The 25,742-nt window shown below is 46.9% G+C and overlaps 1 protein-coding gene across 1 annotated transcript in view; it reads left to right on the forward strand.

The window, feature by feature from the left end:
• TXNDC11 (thioredoxin domain containing 11) overlaps positions 1–25,742 on the forward strand; it is a 1,034,390-nt gene that overhangs the window by 816,092 nt on the left and 192,556 nt on the right. The window contains exon 9 of the mRNA XM_069647793.1: positions 19,984–20,126. Coding sequence (XP_069503894.1) covers positions 19,984–20,126 — 143 coding nt within the window. The remainder of the gene's footprint in view (positions 1–19,983; positions 20,127–25,742) is intronic.

A 25,742-nucleotide genomic window follows, 5' to 3' on the forward strand; every position in this document is an offset into this window, starting at 1 on the left:
GTCATGATGCCTACCCCCGGGCATCAGGACCAAGGCCCTCAGCTCCGGGAGCAGGCATCCAGACATTTGTTTAAACCTCAGCAGCCCCAGCTAGGGGCTGTCTGGGTTCAGTCCTGGCGCCTTAGGCGCCAGGCTCATAGACTTTACTTACCTGATGCAGACCTTGCTGCAAAAGAGTCCAAGCCTACATGAGGCCTGGATGGGACTATTTTGTTACAGGGACTATTTTTTACTCGGGCGTGGCTCTAGAGAACTTCTTACCTGGAACTACTTTGGAGGCTATTTAAACCACACCCGAACAGCAGCACATGCTTCGCGTTATTCTGCATCCAGCAGCGTGGCGCTCAACGTGCCTGCAGCCAGCATCCAGTCTTCTGCCACGCCCGCGTGCCTGCCGGTCTTCTGCCACGCCCGCCTCAAATCCGGAGCGCCTAGAATAAAGAAGAAGAAAAGGACAAGGTTAGAAAACAAACTTATTTCAAATTCCTCACCTAATTCCGGAACCATTTAATCTCCGGACCTGGAAAGTACATCAGTCCTGCACGCGTTGCTTTGCCAGCTCCAGCACAGCGCCATACTCACCAGTTCTCACAGCATCTTTCGATCCGGCACTGTCTCCATCATTTCTTTGCCCTAATGCGGCACCTAGTGGACACAAGAAAAAACAAGGAGAGCCAAGGGAATCAACAAATACAACCTCTTACCACCATAGACTTACCACCGGTGGTATTATTCCATAACTCTCCACATTTTCATGTGCCGCATCTGTAAAGAGGGAGAAAAACAACACGTTAATGCATGCAATAGTTACCGAACAGCGTTGGGTAACAATGACTCTTACCTGAACGCCAGCAGCAGCTACGAGACCCCCTTCTTACAAACTCAGTTGCAACTTAAGGAAGGAAGGGGACAAGAGTGAACATCGGCACATTGAACTCTTTGAACTTGATACTTACCAATCCCGCCAGGGACTTCAGAGTCAATACTTATCGGAACTCTCCCAACGCCTTCAAACCAGTGAAGTAACTGGTATCTACGTGTCCCTGCAAGACACACAGGATGTAGAGCTCGTCTTTTACGAACATAAGGTGAGGTTACTAAGGGGATATCGGAGGTGATTAGTGGGGGAGAGCGAGAACAGTTGGGAGGCCATCATTAAAACCCACAGGTGGTTAATCCCTGTCTCCACTTGCAGGAAAATACTTCTTCGGGTCCAGCAGACAAGACTAGGCGGGCCAGTCCAGACAGTCATCTCTGCACTACGCATCATGTTGAAGGAGACTGCAGTTGTCCGGGTCCGATCGACACCCCTGTGGGGTCCAGGTGAGCGTAACAGAACGCGAAGCCTCTCTACAAATACCCACCCGGGTGTTATGGAAACCTTGGAAGCCGACCAACTGGCCCAATTATTGGGGGAACTTAGGGCAGAAGTACATGCCAAGAGACTAATGCCCTCAGGAGAGAACTGATTGTCTCAAAGGAGCGCACGGATGATCTGGCTAGGCAACTACTGCAAAACCAAGCTGGGCAAACGCCCCTACCTGGACATGGGGGAAACCCAACCCCCGTTTCATCAAGCAATCCAGTGCAAGTGGTTTTACCAGGAAATATTCCGTTAGCTCCACCCGAACGCTTTGCTGGGGACCCCAAAAGGTTTGCCGTGTTTATGAACCAATGCCGCTTGCACTTTTTATGCAGACCGGGAGCCTTTCCAAATGACCAAGCCAAAGTAGCCTTTGTATTGTCATATCTTAGTGGCAGCGCAGCGGATTGGTCCATTCCATTAGTCAACCAGGATGATCCTCTTCTCCGGGATTTTCAGGGTTTTCAAAGGACCATGGAAAAACTATTCGCCAGACACTCACAGGGTCAAGCCCTGGACAACAAACCTTTATCCTTACGACAAGGTAACCAGGATCTGCTAACCTATATTGCAACCTTCAATAGGTTGGTGGTGGAAACCGGGTGGCCGGAGGAAAAACAAATTACATTGTTTCATTGTGGACTTCGGGGAGAACTCAAAGATGTCTTGGCTCAAGTTGTGAACCCAGCTCAGGATTGCACAGAATTTATAGACTTAGTTGTCCAGCTAGACCACCGACTTCAGAACCGAAAGACTGATCGAGCTAAGTTGGAGAAACAGGTATTGGTTAAACCCAACGTTGCCCCCAAAGGAACAGATGCAGCTGATCCTATGCAGATCGGGGGGGGGGGGTTAAAGGACCCTTAACTCAAAAGGAAAGAGAAAGAAGACGACAGATGCAGTTGTGTCTGTACTGTGGAACCTCAGGACATTTTCTACGGGATTGCCCTACAAAACCACCCAAGAAGGTGGTAGGAGTTGCTGATAAAAGCCACATAGAGCCTGATTCGGGAAACGACCACGCCCGACAAGCGTAGAGGTCCGCTTGCCGAGCTTAAAGAAGGACACTCAGACCTCGCATCTGATCATCCCAATGGTCCTACTTGATCCCAGGCAGCCATCACGTATGCATGCAGTAAGGGCATACACAGATAGCGGAGCCGTAGGAAACTATATGGACCACGAATTGGTGTCAAGGATAAATCTACCTCTTTGCAAAAAGACCACTTCGGATGTCATCACCACAGTTGATGGAACTGAGATTGCCTCGGGGCCTGTAACTCATTCCACTACAGAGAGGACACTGTTGAGTCAAGATGGGCATCGAGAGACTATTGTGTTTGATCTAATCAAAGCCCCACAGTTCCAGATAATGCTGGGGATGCCATGGTTGGAAACACATAATCCTTGTATAGATTGGCGAGAGAAGAGAATAACCTTCCCGGATTGTGCACACACCTGTTACCCAGAGAAAACTTTGAACAAAGGCCTGGCTACAGTCGATAACCCAATCATGCAGTTACCTCAGGAATACCAAGAATTTCAGGATGTTTTTCAAAAAGAACAGGCCAATACATTACCCCCTCACAGATCATACGATTGTCAAATCAACCTCCTGCCCGGTGCACAACCCCCATGCAGTAGAATCTACGCCCTCACGGAACCTGAAAAACGTCACCTACGGCAATACTTGGACCAATACCTTGCTAATGGCTTTATTCGTCCTTCCAAGTCTCCTGCATCCTCAGCTTTATTTTACGTGCCAAAAAATGAAGGTGACCTTAGAACATGCATAGATTACCGTGCATTAAATCAGATTACGGTAAAAAACCGATACCCATTGCCTCTGATCCCCGAATTACTAGACCAAGTAAAGGATGCTTGTATCTACACTAAGTTAGATCTCCGAGGGGCATATCATCTGGTATGTGTCAAGAAAGGCGACGAATGGAAGACTGCCTTTCGCACCAAGTACAGATTATTCGAATATCAGGTGATGCCCTTCGGGTTGTGCAATGCACCAGCAGCCTTCCAGTATTTTCTGAACGATGTCCTTCGTGAACTCATTGACGTCTGTGTCGTCGTATACATAGATGATATTCTAGTGTACTCCTCCTCAGAATCAGACCATGTTAAGCACGTGCGTGCAGTCCTTGAGAAACTACGCCAGCACAAGTTGTATGCAAAATTGGAAAAATGTGTTTTTCATGCTACGGAAGTTGAATTTCTTGGATTTATCCTGACTCCAAAAGGAGTCCGAATGGACTCTCGAAAGGTGGACGCAATTCTCAAGTGGCCATCACCCAGTTCAGTCAAAGGGGTACAAAGCATGCTCGGATTTGCTAATTTCTACCGCAGATTCATTCCGGATTTCTCCCATGTTGTACACCCCATCACAGCACTTTTGCGAAAAAACAAACGCTTCTTGTGGACCGAAGAGGCTGAAAAGGCCTTCCAAGAGCTGAAAGTGAAATTCACATCAGCACCTGTCTTAAAGCATCCACGCCCTGAGCTTCCATACATAGTAGAAACTGATGCATCCAGTTTAGCCATGGGAGCTGTCCTGTCCCAGAAGGACCCTGAAACCGGTCAACTTCACCCAGTAGCGTTTTGGTCCAGAAAGTTCTCAGCACCTGAGTTAAACTATGCGGTTACCGATAAAGAGCTATTAGCCATCAAATCCGCCTTTAAGGCTTGGCGGCACTATCTTCTTGGTGCCAGGCATACTATTACCGTAATCACCGATCACCGGAACCTGCAGTATTTAAAAACAGCCAAAGACCAATCATCGCGACTACTTCGATGGGCATTGTTCTTTGCCGATTTCAATTTCGTGATCACTTATCGACCAGGCTGCAAAAATGGCAAAGCAGATACCTTATCCCGAATAGGGATGAGAGAAGCATATGCAAACCCGGAACCGGTGCCAATAATTCCCGAGCAAAGAATTCTTGGCATAACTACTCTACAGACATTAGAAGATATTCATTCAAAAATCCAACAACTCTTGGATCCAGCAACCCTGCAGGACTGGGTAAAGAAAGGCCCGGACTACTCAGTTGTCAATGACCTACCTTACTATCAAGGACGACTATTTCTACCACACAAGGAAATACAAGAACTAGTCATCTCCAATTACCATAACACCCTGATGGAAGGGCACCCAGGTATCGCAAAAACTGAAGCGAAAATTAAGAGACAGTTCTGGTGGCCCACTTGGCGAAAAGATGTAAAGTCATTTGTGATGTCTTGTGGCATTTGCGCCCAAAACAAAAGCCAGAAGAAAAAACCTGCTGGCCTTTTACAACCTTTGGATATTCCACCTACACCATGGCACACCTTGTCTTTAGACTTTATTACAGATCTACCTCCATGTAATGGATTTAACACCATCCTAGTTATTGTGGATCTTTTCTCCAAGATGGCCCACTTTATTCCTTTAAAGGGGTTACCTTCTGCTTTGATTCTGGCCAAGGAGTTCCTCGAAAACATTGTTCGATTACCCTTCCGTATTGGTTTCTGACCGAGGTAGTCAATTTATCTCGCATTTTTGGAAGAAATGTTGTCAACTGGCACAAATCGACGTGAGGCTATCAACAAGTCACCATCCCCAGACCGATGGTCAGACGGAAAGAACCAACCAGACCCTTGAACAGTACCTACGCTGCATGCTACACCAGACCGAAAGCAATTGGAAAGATATTTTATGGATTTCCGAGTATGCATACAATAACTCTGTACATTCAGGAACCAGACAAAGCCCTTTTTATACCATCTATCGGCATCACCCTCGAACCTCAGAACTCGATTCGCCTCAGCACTTAGAAATGCCCGCAGTTAGTCATTTGCACTCTACTATTACACTAACCTTTAAGGAAGCCACAGAACATTTGAAACAAGCAAAAGAGAAATACAAGAAAAATGCTGATCAACATAGAAGTGAAACTCCACAATCCCAGATTGGGGATCAAGTTTGGCTAGCTACAAAACATATACCACTGTAGGGAACTCAGACTTTTAATCCTAGATATTTAGGACCTTACACTATTAACACCATTATCAACCCGGTGGCCGTCAAATTGGAATTACCCTCTAATATGCAAATTCATCCTGTCTTTCATGTTTCACTTCTAAAACAAGTTCAACCAGGGACAAGATTAACCAAACCACCTGACCCCATCTTGATAGATGGAGAACCTGAATTCGAGGTAAAAAATATCCTGGACTCCAAGATGATTAAATTAAAACTTTATTTGATTGATTGGAAGGGCTACGGACCACAAGAAAGATCATGGGAGCCTAGCGACCACGTTCATGCACCTCGGTTGGTGAAAAGATTCCATCGGAACTTCCCAGACAAACCGGGGCCAGGGGGAAGAACAACTTTGGGAGGGGCCTTAGGGAGGAGTGCTGTCATGATGCCTACCCCCGAGCATCAGGACCAAGGCCCTCAGCTCCGGGAGCAGGCATCCAGACATTTGTTTAAACCTCATTAGCCCCGGCTAGGGGCTGTCTGGGTTCAGTCCTGGCGCCTTAGGCACCAGGCTCATCATAGAAATCAGTCGGCTCATAGACTTTACTTACCTGATGCAGACCATGCTGCAAAATAGTCAAGCCTACATGAGGCCTGGATGGGACTATTTTGTTACAGGGACTATTTTTTACTCTGGCGTGGCTCTAGGGAACTTCTTACCTGGAACTACTTTGGAGGCTATTTAAACCACACCCGAACAGCAGCACATGCTTCGCGTTATTCTGCGTCCAGCAGCGTGACGCTCACCGTGCCTGCAGCCAGCATCCAGTCTTCTGCCATGCCCGCGTGCCTGCAGCCAGCATCCAGTCTTCTGCCACGCCCGCCTCGAATCCGGAGCTCCTAGAATAAAGAAGAAAAGGAGAAGGTTAGAAAACGAACTTATTTCAAATTCCACACCTAATTCCGGAACCATTTCATCTCTGGACCTGGAAAGTACATCAGTCCTGCACGCGTCGCTTCGCCAGCTCCAGCACAGCGCCATACTCACCAGTTCTCACAGCATCTTTCGATCCGGCACTGTCTCCATCATTTCTTCACTGTAATCCGGCACCTAGGGGACACAAGAAAAAACAAGGTGAGCCCAGGGAATCAACAAATACAACCTCTTACCACCATAGACTTACCACCGGCGGTATTATTCCATAACTCTCCACATTTTCATGTGCCGCATCTGTAAAGAGGGAGAAAAACAACACGTTAATGCATGCAATAGTTACCGAACAGCGTTGGGTAACAATGACTCTTACCTGAACGCCAGCAGCAGCTACGAGACCTTCTTCTCACAAACTCAGTTGCAACTTAAGGAAGGAAGGGGACAAGAGTGAACATCGGGCACATTGAACTCTTTGAACTTGATACTTACCAATCCCGCCAGGGACTTCAGAGTCGATACTTAGCGGAACTCTCCCAATGCCTTCAAACCAGTGAAGTAACTGGTATCTACGCGCCCCTGCAAGACACGCAGGATGGAGAGCTCGTCTTTTACGAACATAAGGTGAGGTTACTAAGGGGATATCGGAGGTGATTAGTGGGGGAGAGCGAGAATAGTTGGGAGGCCATCACTAAAACCCACAGGTGGTTAATCCCTGTCTCCGCTTGCAGGAAAATACTTCTTCGGGTCCAGCAGACAAGACTAGGCGGGCCAGTCCAGACAGTCATCTCTGCACTACGCATCACGTTGAAGGAGACCGCAGCTGTCCGGGTCTGATCGACACCCGTGTTGGGTCCAGGTGAGCGTAACAGCCCCCCCATAGGCCGATGAATGCCAAGTATAGTTTCCTTTTTGCCTTCAAGGTTTCAAGTTTCAATGAGTTTATTATCAGTAGATTAACCTCTACTCCGAGCCCCTTGGTGAATCCAGTTTGACGGACGTCATAGATCTGTTCTTGCATAGACCATCGGACCAATCTTTGGCGTAGGAAAGAAGCAAAGATCTTTCCGATGGTATCCAGCAGGGCAATCGGGCGATAGTTGTTGGGATCAGCCCGACTACCTTTCTTGTATATAGGAACGATGATTGCTTCTCGCCAGGACTCGGGAACCAACATTGAAGAAGACAATAAAGAGAACAGAGCTTCGATGAAAACTGACCATTGACCGATGTTTTGTTTTAACATCATGTTTGAGACCATATCAGGGCCTGCAGCGTGGGAGCTTTTCAGTGCTCGTATTGCAACCATGATGTCATCCACAGGGATTTGCAAGTCCCACGAGATTTGATTGCTTTGTGGATCAGAAGTTGGTTTGTTCCAGGGAGCGCAAAAAATGTTCCTAAAGTGCACCTCCCATTTGAATGCTTCAATTTCATTTGACAAAGACGCAGCGTGTCGTGAGTTTCCTGCATTCAAGAATGCCCATATTTCACGTGTGTTCTTTTGTATCAGTTGTTTCATTATGGACTCAGCTTTGTCCTGTTCAATTATAATTTTTTGGGATTTCAACCAATTCCTTTAGTTTTGTCGTCGTAATCGAATTGCAGCATTGAGATCGGAGCCACTCATCTTTATAAATGAAGACTTTTTCAAGGGTCTTATGTCTCTTCGCATTAATCTCTTTTCAGTTGTGATCAATGTTGACGAAAGATGCCTGTGTGAAATGCCCATCACCCTGTCGGACCCTTTGATGGTGATAAAGGCGACAAGAAGTGGAGCGTAGTCAACAGATGGGACAGCGTTTTGATTGAATAATTGTTGGCTCATAGTGTGGATTTGAGAACCATTGATCCGCAGTTGATTGCCTCCTGCGTTGACCAGTAGTGGGGTTACGTAAGTCGTTGCATAACATGTCCACTCGAGCGTACAGGAGAAACGCAAGAGGTCATGGTCACTATTTGTCATCTTACATAATACCAGATTCAAGTCCTGGCAGAAAAGATTTTCGGATACCCAAAAATATTCAATTATCGACCGTGATTTTAAGTTTGACCAAGTTGCACAAGGAGGTTGATCTCCATTCACATTGCCATTACCATTTTGCAGTTTTGATTATGCAGTGCAAGACTCCATGATTGACCTCTTGCAGTTACCTCTTCGGTTCGTAGTGGCATAAAGCACTGAGTTCAAGGATCAATTTTGAACCATGTACAGTTCAGATCGCCACAGCAAATTATACAGATATTCGTGTAGGTCGTCAAGGCTTCATCGATCAACTGTGTGATAGAAATTAAAGTCTTTGTACTCATTTTGTCAGGATTCCAGTATCCGTTTAAGATTAGCATAGGATTCCTTGAAGCTGTATTATCGTCTCCGGTCCACAACAGAACACCTTGAACAAAAGGGTTAGGACAGCAGGTATTCACAATTGACCACCAGGGATTCATTTTTATGAGTGTCAGGAGACCTGAGGAAGGTCTCCCTTTTGAACTTTTAATGGCTGGGTTTAGTAGGGAGACGCCCTTGATGGGGCTTCATTTAGCCAGGTTTCCTGGAGACAGATTACGAAGACTTTTTCCAAAGAAATATCAAAGCTGTTGAATAAATGAGAGTATCCTCTGGTATTCCAGGATAAATATTCACACAGTTGGGCACTTACAACCGGTCGTGGCTAATTATTATTCACTAAATTCGATGGGGTGTCGTAGGCATGAGTGAATCGCCTTTGAGAATTAATGTCGCCTTGGCGTAAATTAGCAGGTGATTTCATAGCTTTGCGTATCTCTGCACGTCTATCGTTCTGATACTCATGGTCCTCAGATCTCAATCTCGTCTTTTTGTCTTGCCTTTTATGTGTTAATCAGTTTTTACCACTTCACGGCCTGTGTATTGTGTTTAAGGTCTTATTCAATAGGGGCCCAAAATTATTGGGGCAAGATTCAATCCATACTGCACTTGTTATCTACAATGGCAATACAAATACTAAATGCACTCATTCCATCCACAAACCCAGATATATGGTGATGCGGACGGTGTATATGCTTAAACAACCACACTGTTTAACAAATTACCTCTGCCGCCAAATACCACTCAATATGTAAGTGTTTGTTGAAAATCTTGCTCATCTGGTAATGGCTGATACCCCATCTGCATCTGATGTCATACATTGTTTAGGCAAGTCTAAGTATAGAGGTTTAGCTCTCTCATAAATAACGTTAGAGTTTGTCTGTTTTAAATTCTAAAATTTGGTAAAAGTAAAACTATTAAGTATATTATACATCTGGGGCCAGATTACAGGAACTTTGCACCAGTGCAGGTATTTGCCATAGGGAAAAGTTTGCCCTATTTTTTGAAACGCTGGAACACATTCTAAAACCATTGCACCATGACAGGTGCAGATTGGCATGGTATAAACACTAGTGCAAAGATTTCCCTACTGCAGAAAAGGTGCATTATTGATGCATTTTTGCACCAGGGCAAAGTTTTCCCTAGTGCTAATACCAGTCTGTATTAGCACTAAGGCAAACTTTGCCCTGGTGTGAAAATGTCTATTTTTTGCACTAGGGCAATTTTTGCCCTGGTGCTTATAACATGACAAACTGTACTTGTCATTGTACACTGGTTGGCAAATATGCTAGAAAATAGGGACACATGGGTGCAAGTGCAAAGTTGCATGGTATTAGCAGTAGGGTAAAGTTTCTGTAATCTGGCCCCTGGTAGCCATTTTCTATAGTGTGGAAGACAAATCAATGTCATTTTCTGATTTCTGGTGACCATTGTCAGGGCTCGCCAAATCTACTAGCCCACTCACATAGGCAAAGAGATTTTATAAAGGGCAAGGACCATTTGCATGGTGCTCGATCTTACTAGCGAATATGGGGATGTTTGAAACTTTTATTTTATGTTTACTTCAAGCAACCTTTGTTTGCAGTAAATGTGTTTTACTGTGCATGGCTGGCCTTTGGGTGGCAGCATTGCACCAAATATGAAGTGTGCATATGGTGGCATGCATCATTTTACAGAAAGCACTGGTAAATATTTAGTCACACGTCACCATGCGTGAGTGCATTTCTCCTAGGTCTAGAAGGTAAACTAAGAAACTTGCCCCTCATGTCTAGTGGGATTTTAAAGAATGTGCTAGGCCTGATGATGCCCGTTATTCACAAGTCCGCACATCAGACTCCTGAGATCCACTAACGCCACAGCACTCAGGAAAATTTCTATTAAGAAAGCAGTTTAGTGACCAGTTTTTGCTGTGGCTGCCTTCTAGAACAACCTTCCCAAAGCGTTATTTTCTGCCAATCTTGTTTTCTCTGAAGCTCTTGGCTTGGCTTGGCATGAGTTTGCTAGCTAACGCTATGAACTTCAAAATTGCCACCTTCCACCAGGCAGTTATGATGTTTATCAAAATGTTGTAACCTTTGCAATTAAATTCTTATGTTGTAGTATTTTTGTATCTGGACTGGTCTTCTCTCCCCCTCGCCCTTCCCTCATCCGAAATGTACCATGGCTGCGAATGATCAGTCTCTTTCTCTCAACTGTAACTCCCCCCATCTTCCACTTCCCTCTCCTCTTGGGTCGTGATGATCCTTCAGATAGCATCACTTTTCCCCCGGTGGGACACCCCCTCCTGGGGATAAGGATGTCAATCAGGTGCACAGCCCCTTTAACACCCGACCCCATAAGGCAGTAACATCACCTCAAACATTTCTTCCTAGTCTTATGTCAGAAACCATGTGTTATTGTACTGGGTCAGACAATCTTAAGGGGACAAGTACAGGGACAAGGGAAAACTTAAAAATGCTGCAGTCAAGTGGGAAAAATGCTCGACCAGCTGTTGTCAATGGAACTGATGTTACGTCACGGCAGACACTGCTTTATCAAGACACCAAAAACAAACAACTTGGAAGAGGGATCGAGACGGAGATGGAGAAGAAGGTGGTCAGAAAGCGAGGTCAAGGTGAAGGTAGAAGCCGGAGGAAGACTCTAGAAGCTTGAGGGAGAAACATGAAGGGTATGGTTCAAGGGAATGTGCTAGATCGTCTTGCTGGCCGATTAGATGATAGCAGTAGTAGAAAGTGGAGAAGGCGTCCCGCATGGAGGCAGAATGTAGAACGTTATAGAAGTGAAACCTGGTGGCCGGTGGGCGAGAGTAAGGCTGAGAGAGCAGAATCGACATAACGCCCCGGCAAAGCAAACTTATGTTGTTAGTGAGATGACCTGAAAGTGTTGTACCAGTCGGCCGGGAACCAGCTGAACAACAGGACAGAGATTGGGTTGTGGTGGCAGGACCTGTAGTGGGTGGGCCATGCGGTCTGACAACTGTGCTGAGAACGCCAACCCCGTCCTTTCGCAAAGCCACATTGGCAGGCTTGTGAAGCCTCCAGAGTGGTGGTCGCTGAACGACATACAGAAGGGACGGTCGAGTCCTTAACCAGCATCAGAACAACCCGCCGTACTGGGCCCAGAAACGGAGCATCCAACCAGAGAAGATACTATTGCTCGTCACGCGATCCCAGGCAGAACCTGTGAAGCCTCCCGACACCAAAAGCAGGCCACTGTTGTTAAAAGTCAAGGAGGGAGCCGAGGGAAAGTTAACAGAGCGTTGGAAAACAGGCAACAACAAACAAGTATAAAGAACGGTTAACTAACAGGGGTAACACTCACCTCGGCGGTTGTGAATTAAGTTTGTCATTAAAAATCCAACGCAAACTCCCACAAAATGTTATTTGAGGGGGTTATCTTCTCAAACTCCATTGAAGGAACAGAAAAGCTTACAAGGGGTCTTCTGGGGCTTCATTGGTGAGAACAGAGTTCTTAAGAGGACTTTCAAGGACAAGGGTTGACAGAGCCGTAACATCCCAAAGCTCGTGGGAAATAGAAACCTTCCTGTGCACACCCCAGAATCATCTAGCGCTGGTCTTGCGAGCAAAAACGAATCACCCTCTGTCAAAAGCTATTCCAAACCTATGCTAGGTCAACACCAGATCCTGCCAGGAGTCCAGTTCTTTCAATCCATGGGGCTTACACTCCCTTTTTAAAATAAGAAGAGAACCATTGTCTTTGTTGTCTTCTCTTTTGAAAAGCAGAGAATCGGGCCTCTTTCCTTTTAACCTGGTAACCTCTGAGAAATCCAGAATACTTGAGATCGTAAAACCTGAAGAAACCATTAAAGCAGTGAATTACCTTGAACCACAATACCCAGAGCAGTTCCACACGAGTGGGGACAGAATAAAGAATACAAAAAATGTAGAAGCTGAGCTAATCTCTGTGAAGGAATTACAAGTATTGCAGAGAAATATAAAAGACTTTGGGGAACCAAATAAGAGACGGGAGTCATTCTCCTAGCCCCAACGAGAATCCTGTAGAATTGTTTTGTTTCCTGTTAAAAGACAGAACTTTATGAAAATGTTGTTTTGAACAACCCGAGAATCTTTAGAACACTTAACATCCAGGAGGTGGGAGTAATTCTCCTGGGTTACGAACAGAGCCAGAACTTCATATGATTTATTGTAGTGACAGCGATGGAGTAGGAGCCATTTTGACTGAGAGGGTGCCTTTTGATTTGGATTTACACAGACTTCCTGGCAAGCACCCAAGTTTCTTTAGTTTAAGTTGGGAAATCCAATTAGCGTTGGGGCCATATAGGTTTATTTTTATGTTGAATAAAGGTCTATAGCAGCCATTGTGGCACCACTTGGTCAGTCTCTTTCATTCCTTGTTGACACAGTCACCCTTTTTTTTTTTTTTTTTTTTTTTCCAAACTTTATTTATATTTTACAATAACCGGTCGGCATGGCTCCAACAGGGAGCTTCTGAATGCAATATCCCACAACAATTCCCCCACCCCACCGCCCCCCATCCCCCGTTTCCACAGTATCTTTGAGAGTTCCTACTCATTGCCTTAGTCACATGGACTTTTTCTCTCCTTGTCTTCCCGCTCCTCCCTCTTACGGACCTGAGTTCTGGGTGTTTGGATTATCAGGGTCCGAAGCTACAGATTTGTTCATCAGGTAGGTGATATATGGTCCCCAGATATCAGGAGGGCGTGCGTGTAAAGGTAGTGTACGAATAAATTCAGTGTCCATATCTTGGCAATAAGTTATATCCTTTTCCCAGTCAGCTACCCTAGGGAGTGGGCCCCTGCCCCACGACATGGCTATTCTCCTTCGTGCTAGCACCATGAGGAGTGCCGCCAGCTTGCGTGACGATGGCTGCAGATGTCTTGTGAGGCCGAGAAGCGGGCCCAGCGGCAGGGGGGTCATCTGCTCTCCTATAATCTCGGATGTTGTTTGTATAACGGTGGACCAGAATTGCTGGATACCGGGGCAGACCCATGCCAGATGAAAAAAGTCGGCGTTGGGACAAACGCATCTCTCACACTGGGCCGACGCCTCTGGGTGGTGCCTGTGTTTTTTGGCGGGTGTGTAATATGTTTGGTGTACGAAATTGAAATGAATCAGTTTGTAGCGAGAATTTAGCGCCACTTTTTGAGTTTGTCGCAGAATGTAGGCCCAGTCTTCCTCACTGATTGGTTCCTGCAAAACCGATTCCCACCTGTGTTGCACTTTAGGTAGGAGCTTCCTCGTGTCACTCACCAGGGTTTTGTACAGAGTTGACACCAGTCTGCCCTCTCCCTGTGCTAATATTGTGTTGTGCAGCAGCTCCCACGTGGGGGGTTGTTTAGGGAATGAGGGGAATAGCTCCTGCAGGGCGTGACGGAGTCTAAAATAGAGAAAGATGTCCAAGGATGTGTTCCCTCCCTTGTCCTTGGCCATTTGGGTGGTCAGAAAGGCGCCCTCTGGGAAGAGGTCTCCTAGCGTTTTTACTCCTATTTTGTCTACCCATAGCAGGAATACCTTTTCGTTCGTGAGAGGGATACCGGGGATAAATTTTATAGGTAGTATGGGGGAGAATCGTACAGCCACTCCACATGCACTGGCGATCTTCTTCCATATCGCATATGTAGACAGGACCGTGTTCAGTGTCTTATGCGGCACGGGGATGTGGCTGATTATGACTGCGGATAGTAAATCGGGGGAGGCCAGGGCTCTCTCCACTTGCACATGTGGTCTTACATAGTGGATTGAGTACCAGTGGCTCAGGAATTGGGCCTGAGCCGCCCAGTAATATTTCTCTATATCTGGGAGCGCCAGACCTCCCTTCGCTATGGGTAAAGTGAGTGTGTCGTAAGCCACCCGAGCCGGTTTCCCCGCCCATATTAACTCTAGGATCGTGCTCTTGATCTTTGACAGAAAGGACTTGGGGAGAAGTAGCGGGATATTTGTGAAGAGATATAAGAGTTTGGGGAGAATAACCATTTTCGTCAGCGAGGTCCTGCCCCACAGCGTCAATGGGAGTGATTTCCATCTCTGAATACGTTCAAGTAATAGCTGCAGTGCGGTTCCGTAATTATCTCTAAATATCTCGTGATGGTTACGTGACATCTTGATCCCCAAGTAACGCACTTTCGAGCTTTCCCATTGAAACCCATGGTCGTCGGCGAACTCTGAGGTACACGGAGTCAGGGGGAATACTATCGATTTGGAGTGGTTGGTTTTGAGCCCTGACATTAACCCGAATTTTATCACCTCTCGCATTACGGGGTTGAGGTTGACTTGGGGGTCGCTAATGAACAGCATGACATCGTCCGCGTAGAGGGAGACGATTAGCCTGTGAGGACCCAGTTTTAACCCTCGCTCTAACTGCTCGGCCCGTAGCCTCGAGGCCAGGGGTTCCATCACCAGGGCGAAGATAAGGGCCGAAAGAGGGCAACCCTGTCTCGTCCCGCGTTCCAATGTGATCCCCGATGATTTAGTGTTCCCGAGTGTGATGTACGAGCGTGGTTTATTGTAAAGCAGAGCTACTAGTTTCAGGAAGAAGTTGCCCAGACCCATCTGCTTCAGTGTCGCGAACATGAAAGGCCACTCAACAGAGTCAAACGCCTTCTCGGCGTCCAGCAGTACTGCTATCGCCTGCTGTGTCGAGTCTAGTGCCTCGATGACGCCAAACAGCCTCCTTATGCCGAACGTTGTGCTACGCCCCGGGATGAACCCGGCCTGGTCACCCAGCACTAGTGCTGGCATCAGAGGGAGCAGTCTGGCCGCCAGGATTTTGGCCAGGATTTTGTTGTCCAGGTTGATCAGAGAGATCGGTCTATACGAGGCGCAGCTCTCTGTAGGTTTTCCGGGTTTATGCAGCATCATCACGTTGGCTTCACGCATCGTGGGGGGAAGTGCTCCTCGACCCACTGCCTCTTCGTAGACCTGCAAAAGGAGGGGGGCCACTATGTCCATGTGCGCCTTGTAGAACTCGCCGTTGAGCCCATCGGGGCCGGGTGCTTTGATATTAGGTAGGGATTTGATTGCCATCCGGATTTCTTCCAGTGAGATGGGCGCATTCAGGGGTTCGCGCAAGTCTTGGCTTACCCAATACAGTTCTGTGTCATTCAGGTATTCTTGTATCGCTTCGGGGTCTGATGTTCCTTTTGAGCTGTACAGGTCTTGATAGAATTCCCGGAAGGTGTTGGAGATCCCCTCCTCCGTGTAGACTATCTGTCCCTGCGCATCTGTGACACATTCAATATGAGGTGGGACTCTGTCTATCGATAGTAGTCGGGCCAGTAGTGCACCAGGTTTTTGCCCCTCACCGTACTGCCTGATCTGCTGTCTACGACCCATGAACTTCAGTTCGCGGTCCGCTGTCTCCTTAAATTTCAAGAGTTCCTGCTTGAGTTTGGCTTGCGTGCATGGATCGGGGGTGTTGAGGAGATTCTGTTCCAATTCCTTTAAACGGTCCTCTATGTTGGACAGTTCCCTTCGGATCATTTTTAGTGTCCCGTTTTCTTTGGTCAGGCAGATTCCTCTGACAAAGCACTTGAATGTTTCCCAAATGGTGCCTGCGGAGTCAACCGAGTTTTGGTTGGTGTCTATGAAGGAGAGTATTTCTTGCCGCAGTTCTGCTGCAAACACTGCGTCTGTGAGTGAACCGGGTTTAAACCTCCAGTTGAGGCCTGGCACTGCTGTGCCCGCTAGGGTGGCCTCCAATACCACCATCGAATGGTCGGAATAGGACCTTGGTAGGATCTGACACGCGTCCCACCTGAAAGGGCTGTGGGAGGACGCCAGGATATAATCGATTCTAGAACTGGTGTTGTGCACAGCAGATCGGAAGGTATAGTCTCTCTTGTCTCGGTTGTGTCTTCTCCACATGTCGGAAAGATTGAAGGCCTGACAAATCTCTCGAACCTGAGTACTTGCTTTGGACGGGTTTCCTGAAGTGTTGTGGGACCTGTCGAGCCTGGGGTCGAGTGCGGTGTTGAGGTCGCCCCCCCACACCACAGTCGACGCGTCGGTCGTGGCTAGATGGGACATTATCCAGTTAAAGTTATCGTGTCCATCTGTGTTTGGAGCGTAAGAGTTGACCACCACCACTTCCCTTCCAGCGATTATTCCTTTCACCAGTAGGGCCCTTCCTTCGGTGTCCTTCTTTGATTCGATGAGGCTGAAATTGGTCCTCTTATCGATCAGGATCGCCACGCCTCTGGCGAACGATGAGTAGGACGAGAAGTACCGGTGGCATCCCCATGATCTGGCCCAGCGCTGTTCCGACGAGGGTAGTAGGTGAGTCTCCTGGAGTATCGCTATGTTGATTTTGTGTCTCCGCAGATATTGAAGGATTCTCCTCATTTTCGTAGGCTGGTTGCCGCCGCGTATATTCCAGGTGGCGATTCTCAACGTTATCGCTGCCATCTGAACGGATCAGTGTAATCCTGTCGGGCCGGGGCCCGCGGAGTTAGCTGGAGTCGCTTTCGGAGAAGGAGCCAGGAAGACTTGGCGATTGGTAGGTACATAGTTCCTCGCGTGGCTGTCGTGGATCGGGGGTATGTGGGTTGAGGCGGTATTACTGAATTAACTTCCCTCCCATGCACGGGCAACCCCCAACAGGCCCGTGGTAAACAGTCCCATAGTAACGAAACAACTTGCATTGCTGTGCTCGGGGCGCAAGTGGCCCTCCAAGAGAGGGCTAGCTCCCTTCCCCGGATACAATAGTGGTCTGCGGTGGTCTCTCCTTGTCAGCCATGCAGACACTCGCCCTCCCATTAGGTACCTTGTAGGCAAATTTTATGGTGGATTTCTTCTCGGTCTCTCTCCCCTTTGAGGCCTTCCGTTGGAGGAGGCGGATCTGCAGCCCGAGCGGTCCAGATAATCGCTCGTCTCTTCCGGAGAGTTGAAAAACCGGGTCGTCCCCTCATGTTGGATTCGGAGTTTGGCAGGGTAGAGCATGGCGTATTGTATCTGGTTCTCTTGAAGCCTGCGCTTTACTGCCGTGTACGATCTTCTTTGTGCTTGGACCGCCTGGGAGAAATCCGGGAAAAATTGGATTTTATCACCGTCGTACTGAAGATCGCCTTTCTCCCTGGCCGCCCGTAGGATGGCGTCCCGGTCTTTGTAGTTGAGTACTCTCGCTATGATTGGGCGAGGATTAGCCCCCGGGATCGGTCTGGTGTTGGGAATTCGGTGGGCTCTCTCCACAACAAACAGTTTGGACAGGATGTCTGTGCCGAAAAGGTCCACGCATAACTTCTCAATGTAGTCCTCCATCTTTATGTTGAGTTGTTGTTCCCTAGCTCCAACTATCCTGATGTTGTTGCGTCGAGAGCGGCCCTCCAAGTCTTCATTCTTTGCGTTTACCGCTTTCATTTGCACTTCCAGGGAGGCCACTCTGGAAGTCAGGGCCGCTGCTCCGTCGTCGAGGTCCGACACCCTCTGCTCGACCGTGTCAAGTCTATCGGCGTGTTTGTCTAACCGGTGCTGGAGCAGATCAACCTTAGAGGAGAGGGTGTCGAGTTTGCTCCCAAGACCGCCAATTCCGGCTTTCAGTTCTAGGAGAATTTCCCTGATGTCGAACCCGTGGGCCTCCTCCTCGTCTTGGATGGGAGATGGCGCTCTGCCATTTGAGGTGGTTGGTTTGGTCACGGAGCTGCCCTCAAAGTTTAGCTTCTTTTGAGCTCTGTCCATTTTCTTTGAGGCCGCCATTGGCGCTTGTGTAGCGGGGGTCCGGGGTCCCGGTTGGGGTTTCTCTCCTGATGTTTCCCTTTGTGATAGGGTATAGTGGAAGCGGGAGTGACGCCGGGTCCAAGCGCTATCTACTGCTGGTTCTCGGCTGGGTGGCCCGTACGTTGGGGGTTCACGCGGACCCCGGCTTGCGGTTTCCCGCGCCCCGTGCCTTCACACAGGCTGAGATTCACCCCGGGGAGTATGGACGGGGGCGCACGGGGGCGCGCGTACCTGATCTTCGGGGTTCGTTCAGGACGGCTCCTCTGGGATTCTGCCGGATGTCCCACCACTTTCGGCCGCTCAGGCCGTCCCCCTCCGGGCCCGCTCTGTCTCCGACTGCCTCGCGTCTAGCCCGCGCCGGCGCTCCACTCGGACCGGGGAGGGGGAGGGTTTCTCGTCGCTGAGGAATCTGGACCCAGCATCCGAATTACGACGAAAGAAGTACTTCGTTTTGTTCAGAATCGCTTTGGCTACAAACTGGGGGTGGCTGCATACACAATGCCCAGCGCAGATGCCTCGATTCGTCAGGATTTCTGAGGGAGCTCCGTGGAGCTCACAGGGAGGCCGCCATCTTGGACGGCTCTCTAGCGCCCTCTGACACAGTCACCCTTAAATGATTGTATGGGGTGGGCATACAAATTCACAATAAATAAGACCCTCCCCCTGTAAAAACGTTTTTTCATTCGGGGCATAAAGGGGACCTCAGCAGTGTAATTCTGTACGCTTTATAGCTACTTATTGCCACTTTTATTTAGTATAAATGCTGCAAATTGCACAGATTTAGGCCACAACACTTTATTCATTCCGCAAGCATTTTAAATCCATGCCACTATATCAAGAGAGATCTAGCTATAAATCATGTATGCCTACTGATATAGACACAATTGTAAAGTACTGCTGATGGCTGAATTGGCATATATATTTATATATCATTAGCTTGGCATGATATATATATATTTATGATCAGAAAATAGGACAACACAGTGATAGCCACAGCATTTTGCATTGTCCATTGGAGTCTTAAATCTCCACTAAACTAGTTAACAAAAACGAAAACTAATAGCTTAAAAATAATACCAACTCTATCTTCCAGAAGGTACTACCGCCTTTATGTAACTTCCATGATAAAATACCATATTCATATCTCCCCTCTCAATATGTCCCTCCACCCCTCACCTCTGTTATCGTTCCAATCCTATGTCTTGGCCAAATAGCCTCACTGGGGCGTGTCATCCGGGGAGCTAAACAATGTGTAGACCAAGGCGTTCCAGGCAGTCACATTCTCTAAGCTTTCTCTCATACCTGCTCGTACTGCTACAGGCCTGCGCTTTAGGTCATTCCACCAGTATTCTATTATGGGACCCCCTGGGACTTCCCCACCATGGCGATCCTTCTCTTAGTGAGTACACAGGCCAGGTCCACCATCCTGTTAGGTACCCCCCGCACCCCAACTCGACCGCGGAAACGCTCCCAGGCAGACAAGCCTCTGGTGGCCAGCTAAACGCTGTGATGCGCCCTCGCTTCATCCTGACTTGCATGGCATGTTCCAAGAAAGTAATACTAGTCTTCAGGGCTTTGAAATCTATGCTGTCTGAGTGTGCCTTTAGATGTCATGACCCTGTGAAGGTGCAATAACCCTTTGCTTGTTGGTTTTAGAGACTTTTATTCAGAACTTCAGCATGCCGTACAGTCCGATTAGAAGACATCTTGTCGGAAGCCCTACTAACCATCAACTAGATGAGCGCTTAATTTTGGAAGTTACAACTGCTACTTTTCCAAACATCTTGGCAAGCACAAAGGTACATTTTTCCTTGTATGCCGTCCTCTTTGAGCCTTTCTGTTTATTTCCTTTTTCGCCATAAGCTACTGAGAATGAGTCACAACAGTCATTTTTCAAAATGTTCATTCATTACGGTTTTACAATTGGACAGGGAATTAAAAATGTTTTCAGTGGCACCTATGTATGATGTAATTGTTTATGTGGACACATACTTATGATGTCATTGTGTAATTGTATATGTGGAGGCGCCTATACATATATGAGCAAATGTATTTGTGTACATATTCACGAGGCTCATAATTGCCCTTAATGATCCCAGAAACTTTCTTATACGAGAGATCGAGTTGTTGTAGTGAGAATTTCCTACTTTTGCTAATTGAATTGGACTTTGAGGAATACACCGGTTTTAAATATCAGGTCTGTATTAAACCAGCACATTTCAGCCAGTGAGGGTTGACTCTCAAGCAATTAACGTGGGGGAACTCTCAGAACACATGATTCCCATTTCTGCATTGTGCTGTTTTAGCATTAGTCCGTTTTACGACATGTCCATGGCATCAACCACAAAGAAGGTTCGTCAGGACAACTCGGAAGTGATTGAAAAATAGACGAGTATGTCTTGGAGAAAATATCCCAAAGCAGCATCACGTAAGTATTGAACTGAGGTGACAGACCCTTCAAAATGGAAGGACCCTGGATGCAGAGAACGAGAACCCCATGGTTTTCTTCTGAGGCATGCTGTATGAGTAAGAGAAAAAAAGCCACATTTTGCAATTTATCCTCGTTGCCCTAGGGAAGCTGGGGAGTCACAGCAGCACCCCTTTATCCTACATACCCTTGAGAAGTTATGCAACTCGGTCCCATGCCAGTGGTCCCAGAGTGTTACAAAACGATTTGCTCCGGCATCGTCCCTGAGCAAGAATATGCCAAGGTTGACTTTGATTTCCGGGGTGATGGATTCAAGCCCTTCCTAATCAGGGATGCAGTTGCATACTTGATTACGCTTTTGTGTTGGCAAAGGGTTGACTTTGGATGAGGTGTGGTGGTCATAGGAAGAAGAAAAGGTGAAGGACTGTACCAAGAACCGACAAGACCAAGCTGGGATGAGTACAATCTGGATGGAGAATGTAAACCAATGGCGTCCTTTATCATGAATGGTCTCGCATCTACTCTAAGCATGTTCGTGTGCAGACTTACCAAGAGAATATGTGTTGGCAGCGTTTTGGTGAATTGCATGCTTTAGTGGCCAATCTTGGGAGAGATTGGGGCAAGTGTTTTTCTGCTTCACTTTCCTAGATTTTTTTTTTACATTTTCACTTTGTTAAAACGAGGGGTGATGAGGGAAGTCCAGATACCAAGTACTTAATTTATTTCAGTGCTAGCTGAATTATTGCATCTCATAACAAACAGGGACCCCCTCATTACAGCAGTAGTTTTTAGGTCTAAACAAGTGCTGTTGGCCAGGTTTATGTATTATGAAGCCCTTTTTTTAAAACAACTTTAACCAATGTGCTAACAAATCTATGCTATTCTATGGCATTTTAGAGCAGCCTTAAGTCGCACTTGCAGAAGCAACTTCGCAGGCTGTGTTTTACGTAGTAATTTCTCAGTTTGATTCTTCTCTTCCATAACACTGTGATTCTATGTATCTGCAGTGCTGATAATGACCGTTACACCAAGCATAACTGGATGTGTTATAATATCCAGTTGCAGGACTTCACCTTTGCCCAGGAAAAACATTTAGAACCGTTTTTCCGAATCGGTTTATTAAGAAACAAGGCACCATGCCGTCAACACAACGGAAGACCGGAAACTTGCTATCCCCAAAGTACCCTCACCTTAACGGAGAGAAATAAAAACTCCAGGTTTTCTCTTTTTTTTCTATTTCTGTATATTGAATCTTCAATGCAAGTAAAACAAGGTGCTTTGAGATCGCGCAAGTGCAGGGGAGGGGCAAGGGGAAAAATTGCGGGGGGAATGGGAGGGGGCAGTGCATTACATAGGATAACAGTAAAAGAAATAAAACAATAAATAAAAAGTGCAGCCAGCTGGTGGCAGGTGCAAGTGTAAGTGCAGACATCAGGTGTCAAGTGCTGGTAGGGGGCTGTATGGATACAGAAACAGCCCCCGAGTGCAAGGGTTGCCAGGGGGGCAGTGCAGTTGTGCAACTGGCATGAAGAGGACCTGGGCCCGAGATCAGTGGGTAGCCAGGTAGCCAGTGCAGTTTCAGTTTCAGCCAGGTGATCAGCAAGGGAGAGGAGGAGAGAAAGCAGAAGCAAAGAGGAAAGCCTTGAGGTGCTTCCGGAACCGGAAATGGTTCTCCTCAAGTTTCAGGAAGGCTGTTCCAGAGGGAGGCCCCTTGAGGTGCTTCCGGAACCAGAGATGGTTCTCCTCAAGTTTCAGAGAGGCAGGGAGGCTGTTACAGAGGGAGGCCCCACCCGAAGAAAGTGATCTACCACCAACTCGTTGCTTGGAGAAGCGACTGACCCTGAGGGAGTTGGAGGCGGATAAGCAAAGGGCTCAAGAGCGGGGATATCTAGGAAGAGAAAGTTGATGGTATTGAGGCCCAAGGCCCCAGACGGCCTTATGGACAATGCAGGGGGTTTTGAACTTAATGCTTTTGATTTTTGAGACTGTGAACACTTTGGCAAGCAGGAGTTGCCATTAGCCTCATTTGCACCCATCTACAGCCATCTGACAAACAATGTCTTGCTGAATGACTGAAAGAGATAATCAATTGAAAAGCAAGTACAATAGTTGCATCAGAGGTCTTAATAGAAAATGCTCTCTAGTGAGGAGACCTGCTTCTGACCAGGAAAAAAACCCCGAATGTGCCCCTTTTTTCAAATGAGAATACTTTATATGAGCCCATGAAGTTATCTAAAATGTATATTTAAAGTTTTTTTTTTTCTCTAAAGTAACACATGCAAGGAGAGCAAGTGAAAATATGGTTTCAAAGTTGACTCGCTATTCACTATTTTTCTCAGAATCCTTATAATTCTTTTAGCATATTGATCTAATTTTCATGTTAATCCATGTATTGCCCTGGAAGTACTTTTGCTACTTCTACATTTCCCACAAAGACACGCTACTCTTAATGCCTAAATGGCCTCCTGCTACTATGCATTTATGATGAAAAGGTTCAGGGCAAAAACAGCCTGTCTCCAAGTGAAGGATTTCTAGGTGGATTGTGTCTTGTTACATTCTCATGAAAAAAGGCCAACCCCCAGCTCCCCGGCTATCCCAGTACCCCATTACACATGGATCACGGTTGCCACTGCAGGCCTGTTGAGGAACATACCTCATTGCTGAGATCTGCAAAGAAGTCTACATGGAGGTCAATTCACTCCTGCCGACGTTTTAGAAAAATATCATTTGACTGCCGTCCACCCATCCAGTGGGTTATGACTGCTTTCATTTCTGTTGGACTGGACATTTGATTTGGTGGAGAATCCACTTCTGGAAAACTGGGTCACTGGCCTACAACAATGCCTCTGGAGTGCTAGCCATGGCAAAGACAACACTGTTTTTTAATTGATTATGATAATGTTAGTTTTTATTTTTTAGACCAGTGGCATGGATTTGCTTCAAAACGTCTTTTCTTAAAATATGTAGTGCGTTTCAGACTTTATGTGAAAGTGGACAGCCGCCAGAGAGTATTATCAAGAGAGATCAGCCCAAGATCACACGGGAAGTCTGCATTCATCAAGAACATGATAATGCACATGCACTTCAAAAGGATTGTACAGGGTAAGAAACCACTTGTGCAAGATAAGAAGACAAACTCTAGTCGGGGTCTACGTGCAGTCACAAGTTCAGCATACTCCTCATTGGCAGTCACTGTTGAGGATTTTGTCTTGGACTTGCAGTGACAGGGCAAATAATGCTCACACGTTTGGTGATGCTAAATTGGGCAACTTAAAGATAACCTTGACACGGGATGGCAGCTGCGCTCACCTCTAGTACAGATCACAAAAAACGTAAAATGTTGCCACAGAAAAGATGGCGAATTTAATGGAATACACAAATGGACAAGGAGCAAAAGCGGGATCAGCGCCTAAACACGACTGAAAGGAAAACCTTGGCAGTCATTCCGCTGAAAATGAACAAAATAAACCTCATGCAGCATACAAGTTACAGAAGGTAGCCAAGGAAAACCAGGAACAAACCCCAATGCCCCCCGCCCCCATCCTTAAACGCTGCCATGTGAGGAAATGAAGAAGATTAAGTAGAATGAAAAATGGGTCTGGTAGCAAATAGAGTGCAAGCAGAGTAAGCTTTAAAACGTATTCAGTGCTAAACCGTGGTAATTCAGAAAGAAAATGTTCTCCTATGGAAAGAGAGTGATCACTTTTGAAAGTGATGTTCAGTGTAACGTATTGCTGGTTCAGGAAACAAAAGATGCACTGCGAAACAGTGCAGGCTTAGACATCAAGGAAATTCCAAAGGCAATATCAAACTTTGAAGAACAGAGAATGTCGATTATAAACAGGAATAATGCAACAAACAAATGGAAGCTACTTAATTACCACATGGCTCAGGTGTGAGCTATCGCCTGCTACCAGCCAAGCCACATGAGTTCCTCTTTCCTGGCCCATTCTGGGCCTGAAAGATTAATTTATGTGCCAGAACCTTTGGGAAGTAGTCTTTGGAATGAAAGAGCATGCTGATGGCCACAAACTCAACACATGTATCCACGTTGGAAGCATCGAATCTGTGAATTGGATCAAATAACCAGCCATGACATATACTTTCCTCAAACAATGTATTAGGGGTATGTGTAGCATGAAGTGCCAAAACAACAAACGCAATGGATCTTTACCACTTGAGTCTGGGTGGATATTCCCTGCATAGTCCGGATGGATAATCTCTTCATGTTCTAGGTAGTGTCTCAGGGAAACGTGCAACAAGCCGGAATAAAAAAGCCTGGAATGGAAAATTATTCAGAACTGCCGAAAAGTTCGACCAAATCCCACTTTTGGTTGTACGGGCTGCAGGGGTGTCCCCAGCAACCTTGTTCACTATACAGTGAATGGGAGTTGCGGGGGTATTCCCCGCAGCCGATCCCGTACACAGTAAAAAAAAAGAAAAAAAAAAAAAGAAATGACCCTGCAGCACCGGTTCCCGATCACGGAAGTGGAAGGGAACAGGCGTTGCAGGGACACAGCAAGGCAGTGGCACACAGTGAAGTGTGCTGCCGCAAGGTAAGTAGGGTAGAGTGGGGGCAAGGGTGTGGGTGGGAATGGAAGTGCATGTCTGCAATGTTGAGGGGAGAAAAGACCAAACGTTTTTGGAAAAATAACTTACCGTCTTTTCGCCCTCGAACATTTCCGTCACGGGCTTCCAACCCCAATCCATGTCTCAGGAACCTTAACCAAAAGGAAAGTGTCCCTCACAGAAGTGAGGTGTTCAAACCAAACATTTCCTGATGCAGCTTGGACTGTCTTTCCCTTAGCCTCTCTTGTGGGTTTGAAGAGGGTACCCGAGCACCGGTTGATTAGGAAGGTCTTCCCGACCTAAAGGCTTTGTTGGGGTGCATTGAGGAGGCAGCGATCGATTTCCTTTGCCACTTCCTTCCCGGTATTTCTGCTTTTTGGGTAGATGGTCCCCCGGCACATCGCAGAGCCACAGAGCA

Source organism: Ambystoma mexicanum, chromosome 2q (genome assembly GCF_040938575.1).
Source record: "Ambystoma mexicanum isolate Mex_15411 chromosome 2q, UKY_AmexF1_1, whole genome shotgun sequence".
Lineage (NCBI taxonomy): Eukaryota > Metazoa > Chordata > Amphibia > Caudata > Ambystomatidae > Ambystoma > Ambystoma mexicanum.